A 13,212-nucleotide genomic window follows, 5' to 3' on the forward strand; every position below is an offset into this window, starting at 1 on the left:
CACACTCCACTGATCTCTGCTCACTCTCACAATCACGTTTGAGTTTGTTTGAAATGAAATAGCGCAGATTCCTCTGCTGTTCATGTTCGGAAGCTGATTCTTCCACAAGTGTTCATTTCCTTTACAGAAATTTTCATAAACACACAGCATCTGCACGGAATTCTCCAAATATGGGGAACAACACGCCATGCTGTGATTTTTTTTTTCTCCTTGGTTTCCTCATAGAAGCAACAAGTTCCATCCTGAAGTGCAGTGTAGCCCTCTAGTACACGATAATCAAGTATCAGTCCTTTGTGAAAGATCCTATCTGATTTTATTTAACTCAAGTTTTGATGCAACAGTGTCACACAGGAAGCTGATTATGTTTGGTTTAACTTTAAAGAGTCAAGCTTTGAAGAAACCCCAGTGCTTTCCACTGTATCCATAGACCTGTAAAGTTTGTAAACAATTTTTTTGTCTTGTCCTTTTATTCATGGATCTTTTTAAAATATCATTTTCTTACTTGCAAATGAAATTAATCTGTACACGTATCTGTGTAGTCTGATTCAGGGTTTCTGCTTGTTTTGCTTGAAATTGCAGTTATTAAATTAATTATCATGACTGTTTTTGCTGTCCATGTGTTCCACTGCTGCAGCCTTAACACTTGGATTCCCTGACGTTTTTTTGGTTTCGGCCCTTCTCCTTATGACCCTTTCCCTCGTTCTTGCCATCTTGCATCTCCTTCTCAGGCTTGGTTACGCTGTCATAGGATGGCAGGGACGCAGTAGAGGGGGTGTCCTTCTTCTCCTGATTTGTCCCTCCGTTCTCCAGCTTGTTGTTGGCAGGCTTGCGTTTCCAGATGAAGCCCCGGCGGCTGAGGTGGGTGCGGTACGCCCTCTGGATCACCACAGCCGACACATCCTCCTGCTTGCGGCGTAGCGTGGTGGTGATTGGCTCATAGGACACTTTGGAAGGGTTTGCTGCCACAAAGCGCTCCTCCATCTGCTGACGCATCATGTCCAGATCATCGCTGTCACCCAGGACGCGCTTGGTAAAAGCAAACAGGATGTCCAAGCAGTGGATACGATCACCACTCACCATGGGTAGATCCATAGCAATAAGCTCGATTATGTTGGGCTTAGGCACGCGTAAAGGATGTTCCAGTATATCTGCAAAGTCTGGCAGCTTGGCAAAGGTAATAAACTGTGAGGCGTCTGGGTCAAACTTCTCCCAGAGTTCATAGAAGGACTCAAAGTCATCCTCGCACAACGGATCAGCACTCTCCTCCGTTGCAACGCTGAAGTTCTCCAAAATAATGGCAATGTACATGTTTACAACAATCAGGAAGGACACAATGATGTACATAACAAAAAAGAAGATTCCCACAGAAGGATTGCCACAGTCCCCCTTCACTGTGGTTCCTGGGTTCTCCTTGTCAGGGTTGCAATCAGGTGGGTAGTTGAGAATGGGAGCAAGCAAACCATCCCATCCTGCCGACGTGGTGATCATGAACAAAATAATCATACTGTTACCAAATGTCTCAAAGTTGTACAGGTCATCGATGCCGAGCTCCCGCTTCACGTACGCAAAGTTGGACATACCAAATATGGAGAAGATGAACATGACCAGGAAAAGCAGCAGGCCAATGTTAAACAGGGCAGGAAGTGACATCATTAAGGCAAACAGTAAGGTCCGGATACCCTTGGCTCCTTTGATTAAACGCAGGATACGACCAATTCGAGCCAGACGGATCACCCTGAACAGAGTAGGTGAAACAAAGTACTTCTCAATCATGTCTGCCAGGAACATACCTGAGATATGAGAAACAGAGGTCATGGTCAACCAAATAGATTGCGTCACTGAAAAAAAAAAACACTATTTAAAGTTTCACTTTTACACAAAGAAGATATGTAGAAGGATACTTATTCCTTTTATATAACAAGACTATACTGACTGACTTTTAGACTTATGGAGAGAATACTTGGTTAGTCATTTAAAAAAATCATCTCCATGGCCAAGTAATTGGGAGTGAATATGTACATGCACTTGTACATGCAGCTACACCGACTACAAATAAATCTGCATCAGCACCACAGCCGCAGAATCACCGTCACTCTGCAAAAAACTCAGAATTAACACAGTACGTGTCATTTGAGTTAAAGCCTCTGTCAGTTCACACTGGACATGTCTCAGCTGTGTTTCCATACCAGTTACTGGGAGGAAAAAGAGCAACAGTGCATGTAGATTTTAATCTGTTTATGAGCAGATTAATTTAGATCTCTGGAAATTTTTTAAAGATTTAAATATATGAACTGTTTAATGTTTAATTATAAACACAATCATTAAATAAAACTAGTCAGCTTTTCATAGCCTCTGGGAACTACAAATCCCAAAATCCCCCACTGACAACACCCCCTCTAAGCCATGTCCCTGTCAGCCACACCCCCTCTAAGCCATGTCCCTGTCAGCCACACCCCCTCTAAGCCATGTCCCTGTCAGCCACACCCCCTCTAAGCCATGTCCCTGTCAGCCACACCCCCTCTAAGCCATGTCCCTGTCAGCCACACCCCCTCTAAGCCATGTCCCTGTCAGCCACACCCCCTCTAAGCCATGTCCCTGTCAGCCACACCCCCTCTAAGCCATGTCCCTGTCAGCCACACCCCGTCTAAGCCATGTCCCTGTCAGCCACACCCCGTCTAAGCCATGTCCCTGTCAGCCACACCCCGTCTAAGCCATGTCCCTGTCAGCCACACCCCCTCTAAGCCATGTCCCTGTCAGCCACGCCCCGTCTAAGCCATGTCCCTGTCAGCCACACCCCGTCTAAGCCATGTCCCTGTCAGCCACGCCCCGTCTAAGCCATGTCCCTGTCAGCCACACCCCGTCTAAGCCATGTCCCTGTCAGCCACACCCCGTCTAAGCCATGTCCCTGTCAGCCACGCCCCGTCTAAGCCATGTCCCTGTCAGCCACGCCCCCTCTAAGCCATGTCCCTGTCAGCCACACCCCGTCTAAGCCATGTCCCTGTCAGCTACACCCCCTCTAAGCCATGTCCCTGTCAGCCACACCCTGTCTAAGCCATGTCCCTGTCAGCCACACCCCCTCTAAGCCATGTCCCTGTCAGCCACACCCTGTCTAAGCCATGTCCCTGTCACTAAAATGTGTTCAGTATGAGACAGTGCGACCATGTTGTTGCTAAATGAGTATCATGGCTTAAAAATACAGGCTGCACAATCATGACATCTCTGTAGAATTTGTGTAGGTTTTAAATAAAGTGCCCAGCATCCAGAGAAGTGTTGTCTGATGAGTGCTAATGTCTAATAAGGGATGCTCGTGTTTGACGTGTCTGTGATGTGGCTGGTATGGACTGAAATGATTGCTAAAGTGGAGTGGATTGAAGTCTTGATGTGAGGTGTCCAGTGTGAATTGGCCTTAACACACTGAACAAAATGTTTTACAGTTAATGGCACAAGGGTAGAACAGCATGATCTCAAAGGAGGGGTTTTCTTTTGTCCTGACATAGGTTGGTGAAAATATATGAAGATTAATTAAATTAGCCAGTTTTACTAACTATAGAAACCCGAGAGGTTTCTGTATGAGTAAGGAAGCAGAAAGTCAAACTCAAGCATGCACCAAATCACAGTTTGTTTTTTCTGGTCGTTGGCATGATCCTTCAGCCATCATTCAAATTTAAAAGGCAAATTCATGGGTTTCCTTTGTTGTTTTGCATAACTATCATTTGACAAATCTCCATCACATCCGTAATCCACGTCCTTTCATTCTACTCACCCACTATAGACAGAATCACCACGACACAGTCAAAGATGTTCCAGCCGTTGGTGAAGTAGTAATGTCGTAGTGCAAAGAGCTTGAGGACAAATTCGCCAGTGAAAACAATAATGAAGACAAAGTTGACCCAGTACAGAATGTTCTCCGTCTCTGGTGACTGGTCATCCGTTTCCACCATCATGGTGACCATGTTGAGACAGATGAGCATCATGATGGAGATGTCGAAGACTTGTTGTGTGACGAAGTCGAACACCATCCCCTGGATGTTGTTCTGGAAGAAAAATGGAAAGGTAGATGGAAGACGATAAAAACAAACAGAAAGCCTTTTTTGTTTAAGTGCTGTGGCTTATGTCTAATCCTCTTCATACCTGTGGTCTGGGGATGGGCTTCTGTGGTTTCTTTGAGCCCAGTTTCTTCATTGCATTATAGTACTTCTTCTGTTCTTCTGTCATGAAGATATCCTGACCTCCGAAGTATAGGGATAAAATAACACTGGTTACAACCTGACAAACCTCCACTGCAGCGGCATGCGTGTACGAAATGCTTCTGTTCGAACACACTCAACACTGTGTATCTGAAAGAACCCCAGTGGCTTTTCACCAACCACATTCAGATGCAAAGTATGACAGAATAACTGTGTAGTACCTGAACACTGAGTTCTGAAACACAGGAGAAACTAGCTCGCGAGCAACAGTTACAAATGAGGGGTGTTATCACGACGCTAATTGTGAGTCATCATGTCATTTCTTAAGCATTAATACATTACACAATTTCTCAATTATTTTTAATGGATCAGTATTAAACATTCAGGTGTAACTGACGAGAAAGACATTTAAGAGAAAAAAGGAAAGAAAGAGAACTCATCTTTTTCTTCTGTTGGTTGAAGTTGTCGATGATAACACCAATGAAGAGATTAAGTGTAAAGAATGAGCCAAAGATGATGAAGATGACAAAATAGATGTACATGTACAGATTATCTTCATATCTTGGTTGGTCTTCAACCTGAAAGCAATCAGAGCAAATGTTCATTGTTGCACATTTTCATCCCAAATAAAATAGATATTTACATTTGAATGACCAGGTCATGAAAGTTTTTTTTTTTGTATTTAAAGCTAGACGGCCTTTTGATTTCATAAAATCAGTGAAATTTAGTTCCATCTGAAATGTGGTGATTGTGATATCTGTTTATTTCTGTAATATCTCACAAAATATCAGGCCATTCTGTGGCTGGGAAGTTATTTAATTTGAGGGGATTAAAGCAAATAACGTGCATGAAATCGCTCGCTTCACGCAGTCAAGCAGACAGAGGAAGTCCGTGTGCGCATGCGCAGGTTTACCTTCTTCTTCTTTTGGGTTTTACGGCAGCTGGCATCCACAGTGTTGCATTACTGCCATCTACAGGTTTCCCTTTGAGCGTGCACTGACAGTTCCATCATTCTGTCGCTAAACGAATAGCTGATCACATCGAGTTTGGTCCTGCGTTTCCTTTCCTTCGTATAGAACATAACGTCTTTTCTTCTCGCTTTCTTTCCGTTACTGTAGTCGCTCTTTCACGTTTCATTCGCACACTCGCGTCCTCCATTTTTCTCTCCTGTTTCAAATTTGTCTCCCACAATGCCTTGCGTGAATGGGGAAAGCCCACCACATGATGCATGACGTAGTATCTTGTATTGGGTCATGGTGAAGCAGGAAAAAATAGTGGGGAATTCAGAGCCATGTGGCCCAAAATTCATTAATTGTTTTATTTAAAAAAACTAATAAAATTGGAAGTCTGTGATTCAAATTCAGTAGCTTTCAGTTACTAAACAAAAATAACTGGGTGTCCGGAAAATTCTTTTTATGACCTACACTTGAAAAATCTGAAAGGCAGCACAGCTTTAATGGAAAAAACACCATTGCAGAATAAAACGTTTGTACAGAATCTAATAGTCAGTCAATCCAACAGAAAGGTTTATATAATGATTATTTTCCAATTTAACAGATTATTAAAGTGCTGCTTAAATCAAAATTGCTCTTTCCCTTAGTGTCATCAACACCAGTACAAGAATATATCTGACAAACAGACCAATTACTTTTGTAGATATTCTTATTTAAATTTTATAGTCACTACTTTAAAGAAAATTGCCTAACATATCTCTCGAATTTAATCATGATTGTCCAATTAAATGCTCTCCTGAACCACTGATACAGGTGGCTCCAGGGAAGCAGCTCATTGCCGTAAACACGGGTCATGGGCGTGGTTTTGGCTGTGCACTATTCTTCCTGCACACGCTTCCCTTCTCCAAACCTGGTTGATTTGTTTTGAAGAGGTTGGAGTATGAGGTGCCGATCATGTGACGGTGCTATTCGGTGTCTTCAGTGATGGAAAACATCATTTCCTGTGACACACAGGGAACTCGGTTCCATCTTTATACACTGTCTGTTCTTCTCCATCAGTAAGACTCGGTAAAACTATGTGAAACCTTTCACCGTTCTCCATATTTTGCAAGTTTGCTTATGTACAGTCAGGTTTGTTTGGATTGGGCAGGGGTGTGGCAGATCTCAGGTCATATTTACAGCTGTGTGAGTCGTTTCAACAGAACATCAGTCTGTCTTCCTTTTTTTTTAAAGGAATTATAAACTGATTATTTGACTGCATGTAATCATAGTTACTGTATATCGTGAAAGTGTTTGTTAAATTCGCTCCAGTTCTCTTACAAAACAGCAATAATGTTTGTTTTACCCTTCTGGAATCCACAGCAGCGTACATGATGTCCATCCAACCTTTAAACGTGGCCTAATGGAGCAGAACATCAGAACAAGGAGGCGTTAAATCCTTGCATTTTATCTCTTTCAGGCTTTCAACACAGCTTGGGATTTTTGGTTATAAGCTGAAAAGGAATTACAGTGGATATATAAAGTGTACACACCCCATTAAAATGATCGGTTTTTCTGATGGAAAAAGAAAAAATGAGACCACGATAAATAATTTCAAAACTTTTCCCACCTTTAATGTGACCTATAACCTGTACAATTCAATTGAAAAACAAACAAATCTGTTAGGGGGAAAAACATAAAAATAAAAAACGTACAATAAGCTGGTTGCATGTGTTCACACCCTTAAACTAATACTTTGTTGAAGCGCCTTTTGATTTAATTACAGCATTCAGTCTTTTTGGGTTCACACCTACCATCAATTAAAATGACTCTGATTAACCCCAAATAAAGTTCAGACATTTACTCCGTTGCCTCCTCCAGCAAAAGCCAGGGTTCACAGAGAGCTTACAAAGCGTCAGAGGGATCTCATTGTTGAAAGGTATCAGTCAGGAGAAGGGGACAAAAACATTTCCACAGCATTAGATATACCATGGAGCACAGTGAAGACCGTCATCAAGAAGTGGAGAAAATGGGACAACATTATCAAGAACTGGACGTCCCTCCAAAATTGATGAAAAGACAAGACGAAAACTGGTCAGGGAGGCTGCCGAGAGGCCTACAGCAACACTGAAGGAGCTGCAGGAATTTCTGGCAAGTACTGGTTGTGTACTACATGTGACAACAATCTCCTGTATTCTCCATATGTCTGGACTATGAGGTAGGGTCAAAGAAAAACATCCAGGCTCAGCTAAATTTTGCAAGAAAAAAAAAAGCATCAACTCTCCCAAAAGCATGTAGGATGTGTTCTGGTCTGATGAAACCAAGGTTGAACCTTTTGGCCACAATTCCAAAAGGTATGTTTGGTGCAAAAACAACACTGCAAAAAACTGAAAACTTAATTTGAAGAGAAAATTCCTTAATACTAGTGAAATCATCTTGCTGCATGGACAGATAATTTTACTTGACAAGACATCTTGGAATAAGTCGGTTACAATCTAGAACTAGGTTTAATAATCTCAGAGTTGGTGTCTTGTTTTCTTCTACACTGCAAAAATGACATCTTAACAAGCCAGAATATCTTGAATACAGTTGAAGCGATCTAGCATTTCCTATTAGAAGAATACAAGACACCAACTCTGAGATTATGAAAACTAGTTCTAGATTGTAAGCAACTTATTCCAAGATGTCTTGTCAAGTAAAATTATCTGTCCATGCAGCAAGATCATTTCACTAGTATTAAGGAATTTTCTCCTCAAATTCAGTTTTCATTTTTTTTGCAGTGCATAACAAAAGAACCCCATACCCACGGTGAAGCATGGTGGTGGCAGCATCATGTTTTGGGGTGGTTTTTCTTCAGCTGGAACAGGGGCTTTAGTCAAGGTGGAGGGAATTATGAACAGTTCTAAACACCAGTCAATTTTGGCCCAAAACCTTCAGGTGTCTGCTAGAAAACTGAAGATGAAAAGGAATTTCATCTTTCACCATGACAATGACCCCCAAAAAGTTTTGGAATGGCCCAGCCCTAAATCCAGTTGAAAGTCTGTGGGGTGACCTGAAGAGGGCTGTGCACAAGAGACGCCCTCGCAATCTGACAGATTTGGAGCGCTTTTGCATGGAAGAGTCGGCAAATATTGCCAAGTCTAGATGTGGCAGGCTGATAGACTCCGACCCAAAAAGACTGGATGCTGTAATTAAATCAAAAGGTGCTTCAACAAAGTATTAGTTTAAGGGTGTGCACACTTATGCAACCAGCTTATTGTACTTTTTTTTTTTAAACATTTTTCCCCCTGACATATTTGTTTGTTTTTCAGTTGAATTGTACAGGTTATAGGTCAAATTAAAGGTGAGAAAAGTTTTGAAATTATTTATCGTGGTCTCATTTTTTTTACATTAAAAAAACCCTATCCTTTTAACGGGGTGTGTAAATTTTATATCCACTGTAGTGTTGGAATTCTAACTTTCACAGAAGTTGAAACTGTAGACAAGTTAAAAAAAAACAACAACCCAACCTACAGTACATTGAACTTCATTATGCACTCAAACATTGCATTCATCTTTTAAATATGATTTTGTCTCTAAACCTGAAGAATTCTGCAGATGTTCCTTAGATAGTTAACGGTAAGGTTGGGCAATTATGATGATGTCATAACGATATTGTGATAAATTATACCACAGTAAACTTTATTACAGTTATTGTGATATCTTTAACATTTTTTGGTGGTGCCAACATTTATGGTTTAGACATTGCATTTTTCATGTTTGACCCCTTGTTATAGAGGCAGTATTTAATCTAATAAATACTAATAAAATTCTCCTAGCAGAAAAGCCAATTCACTCAAAGAGATGCCTTTGAAAATGGAAAAGCAGCTAATTTGATTTCAATTTTCAAAATCTTCATGTAAATGCAACAACTTTGCGGCGCAGACTTGTGTCGCTTATCTACGCCGAGTCACATAATATCCTTTGTTTTGAAATGGATAAAATAAATCACAATTCCACCTTCCCTTTAAATAGTTTTAGACCAAACATTGGAGCATCTTTAGTGTTTTTAGGAACAGCATTTTCTTTCATCTGTAATTCTTCCTCACTTACGGTGACGAAGCGATTGGCCGCCATTTTGCCGAGTCGCTTGAGGTGATTATCAAGAAATAGTCCAAATCTCTTGACCAATCAGTACACAAGTTTCTATAAATCCCCTCCATATTTACAGTTATGGTCATAAGTTTACATACAGTGGCATGAATGTCATCTTGGATATGAATCCCATGGCGATATTTGGGTTTTCAGTTATTTCTCTGAACTGTTATTTTTCTGTGGCAGAATGATTGTACAGCACACATCTTTAAAACAAATAGAATTCGCTGCACAATTTTCTTTGGGTTTTCTGAAATCAACACAGGATCAAAAGTATACATACAGGGTCAAAAATATACATACAGCACACCTAATATTTGGGTAAACTGTCTTTTTGCAAGATTCACCTTGACCAAACATTTTTGTTCACCATGAACAAGCTTCTGGCAGAATTCTGGTTGGATATTTCACGACTCTTCACAGTAGAATTGGTAGTTCAATTAAATTTGGGGGGGGTTGGCACAGACTCAACTTATAAACACGTTCCATATTTTCAATAGGGTTGAAGTCAGGACTTGTTTTAAGCTTAATGTTAACCTGCGTCATCCTCCACAACCAACTCTGATGTGTGTTTGGGTTCATTATCCTCTTGTGACTTCCAATCATGTTCAAGTGTCCAATGGTTTGAGGTTATGCTGAAAAATCCTGAGGTAGTCCTCCTCCATTATTCCATCCACTTTGTGCAATGAACCAGTTCCACTGGCAGCAAAACAGCCCCAGAGCATGATGATCCTACCACCACCAGCTGGTACAGTGTCCCTCTGTGCATGGTGGTCATTCTGGACAAACAACTCAATCTTTGTCTCATCTGACCATACAGCTTTCCTCTAGAAGACTTTTTCATTGTCCGTGTGGTCAGTTGCAAACTTTAAGCTTGAAGGTGTCAATTTTGGAGCAGGGGGTTATTTCTTGGATAGCAGCCTCTTAGTTCATGGTGATATAAAACTCACTGAACTGTAGACAGTGATCCATCAGCTTCCAATTCATGGTAGGGCTGTGACATGGTGGTTCCCAGGTTGTTCCTGACCATCCAAACCAATTTCCTTTCAGCTGAGGGTGACAGTTTGGGTTTTCGTGAAGTGAAGTGAAGTGGCTTGTCAAAGTGACTACACCTCACAGTAACTTGCATACAATTGTTTGAACTGATCTTGGAATTTGCAGTTGTTTAGAAATGGCTCCAAGAGATTCTGGAGTTGTGTATAATCTGCGATCCTCTTTCTCAGATCTGCACTGAGCTCCTTGGACTTTCCCATTTTACTGTGTGCTGGTCAACCCAATGAGTGCTATAAACAAACCCTTTTTATGAAGGTACAGAGAAGATACCAGCTGTAGTAAATCATGATAACTAAAAGGAAGTTAAGAGACCTCGGCCTTGGCAAGATAAGAGACATTTTGGAAGTTTCAGCACCTCTGAATTAATAATCTAAGTAAGTGTATGTAAATTTTTGGTCCTGTATGTATAATTTTGACCCTTTGTTGATTTTCAGAAAACCCAAAGAAAATTAAAACTTCTGCACCAAATTCCCAGATAGCACACCTACGTCAGCCTAACAGTGGCCCACCGTTGGCTGCGCTGACGGTCCATCAGAGGTATGACCAGCCGGCCTTTGTCAGGCCGACGTTGGCAAGCCAATAAAGGGGGGGAAAATGAGATCTCATTACTCCTGCGTGTCCTGCCACCCACGAGCCGCTGGTGGTCTGATAACGGACCACCAAATGTGTTTGCTGCTCAGTGTCGCTAGTGGGCTGCTGGATTCTGAAAATATTCTGCAGATTCTGAAAATGAAAAGTTACAATACTACCCTGCTGTTAAAATTGAATAATCTTTAGAATAAAAAAAATACGAGAACAGCTAAAGTGAATATCTGCAGCCTTTTTTTTCCCCTTTATCGGCTTGCCGAAGTCGGCCTGACGAAGGCTCACTGGTCATACCTCTGATGGACCGTCAGCGCAGCTGATGGTGGACCGATGTAGGTGTGCTATCTGGGTTCATGGGTTTTTTCTATTAAAGAAATGTTGTACAATCACTTCGACACAGAAATCGAACAGTTCAGAGAAATCACTGAAAGCCCAATATTGCCATGACCTTCATATCCAAGATGACATTCATGTCACTGTTATTACCAAATTAGTCAGCTCATATAATAGATAACTGCAATACTTAAGGCCCAATGCAAATACAGTACTCCTAATGACAGTTTAATAAAATAATAAAATAAAACACACCACTTGTAAAAGTGCCAGATATCCAGCTCCCACGTTATCAAAGTTGATCTTGACGTTTTTCCAGCGAACCTCACTGTAATTTAAGCTGATGAGTGCCAAACATTCCGTCTTGTTGTTGACCTTATTAGTATCGAAATATTCCTCAGCCGTTTCGTTAAAGCAGTAGTAGTACTTTCCAGCAAACATGTTCACCCCCATAATACTGAAGATGAGCCAGAAGATCAGACACACCAACAGCACGTTCATGATGGATGGGATGGCCCCCACCAGCGCGTTCACCACAACCTAATAACAACAGAGACGACACGCTACCATAAGTAGATACAACAATTCAGTCATCTCCAGACTTTATTCAATCTATAGGCAAGTGAAGTTGTAAAGGGGACTTACAGTAACTAATTTGTGGAATGAAATCGTGGCTCTTTAGTCTGCTCAAAAATTTAACTGTAAATCATGAGTATTGAAAACTGGTGAGAGTTACCTCTGGAATTATAGACACCCTTTCAGAAAAGCGGCAAACATACAGAAATAATACAGCTTGATTCTGGATATTACAGATCCACCATTATCCTTATATTTATTACTCCGTTAAGAATCCATTAATCCAATCCAACATATCTGACGCCAACAGATGCAGCACCTTTCAGGCATTTTGACATTTACCTACACAAAACCATCAAATTGAGTAAAAAATTCAACATGACAATGTCAGCATGGAACTTCTTAATTAGTGCACTCTCAGAAAATAAAGTACATTATTCTATCCACATTCGTTGTATATGAGTAATTGTACGGTTTGATTGGCCACTCTACTACAGAGATATCAGTTCATATACCGTGAGTAGAGAAAAACAAAATGGTGGTGCGCATCAAGTAGGATATATCACTGTTATGTATTTAAAAGAAGCAGAAACAGCTAAAAGAACATAGTTTTGTCCCCCCCCCCCAAAAAAAAAATCTCCTGTTCCAGCCCAGTTGGTGGCGGTAATGCACCTTTAAGTTCGTTTGCCAACCACCAAAAAACCCTAAAGAAGAAAAACAAAATGATGGAGCGTGTTACTGAACCAACCGAGGACAAAATAAAAACTCTAGTCGAAAACAAATCGCCCAGAAAGCAAAACCAAAATATGGAATGAAAGTATTTTATGGTAAGAACATCTTTTTTTATTTTTCAATAATTATTATCGCATTCTTCACAAGTTGCTCCTGTCATTTTGCCAGTTTGTTTACATTCTAAGCGGAAATTATTTTGTCAGACATTTTGTATAAGTTTTTATTTATCGAATTTGCAAATAATAAAAATACACTGTTTCTCAAAATCCAGTGAATGTGGATAGAATAAAACAGTTATTCCACTTAATCTCGTCGTACATCTCGGTGCTACGTGCCTCATCGCCTATCAGCTCGTGTACGACTTGATTTTGTGGAATAACTGTGACTTTTGTACCTTTAGGGGTACAGTGGCTTGTCATTGGATCAGTTCCTGTTAGGACTAGGACTGTTTTGGCCTCTAGAGGCCGCTGTTATTTCCTTTTCATGTCGTGTTTATTTTGGCCTCTAGAGGCCGCCACTGTTCCTGTGTTTTGTGTTTGTGTTAATTGCCTAATTATCTTCACCTGTGTCCTTAATTAGTTTGTCTATTTATACCCCTGAGTTCAGTCCTCTTGTCACGGAGTCTTTGTGCTGTTATGTTTATCTCCAGTTTCCTTTGTACTGTGTTTTTTGATCTTCTT

The 13,212-nt window shown here is 40.8% G+C and overlaps 1 protein-coding gene across 5 annotated transcripts in view; it reads right to left on the bottom strand.

Annotated features, from left to right (window-relative positions):
- Nucleotides 1-636: 636 nt before the first annotated feature.
- The window catches only part of scn8ab (sodium channel, voltage gated, type VIII, alpha subunit b), a 140,280-nt gene continuing 127,704 nt past the window's right edge, over nucleotides 637-13,212 (bottom strand). For all 5 annotated transcript variants that reach the window (XM_060920257.1, XM_060920255.1, XM_060920258.1 and 2 more), the window contains 6 exons: nucleotides 11,480-11,764; nucleotides 6,486-6,539; nucleotides 4,628-4,765; nucleotides 4,132-4,236; nucleotides 3,764-4,034; nucleotides 637-1,790 (listed from right to left, as the gene is read on the bottom strand). In XM_060920257.1, the coding sequence (XP_060776240.1) occupies nucleotides 637-1,790; nucleotides 3,764-4,034; nucleotides 4,132-4,236; nucleotides 4,628-4,765; nucleotides 6,486-6,539; nucleotides 11,480-11,764 (2,007 nt within the window). The remainder of the gene's footprint in view (nucleotides 1,791-3,763; nucleotides 4,035-4,131; nucleotides 4,237-4,627; nucleotides 4,766-6,485; nucleotides 6,540-11,479; nucleotides 11,765-13,212) is intronic.

The sequence above is a fragment of the Neoarius graeffei genome, chromosome 4 (assembly GCF_027579695.1).
Source record: "Neoarius graeffei isolate fNeoGra1 chromosome 4, fNeoGra1.pri, whole genome shotgun sequence".
NCBI classification, from domain to species: Eukaryota; Metazoa; Chordata; class Actinopteri; order Siluriformes; family Ariidae; genus Neoarius; species Neoarius graeffei.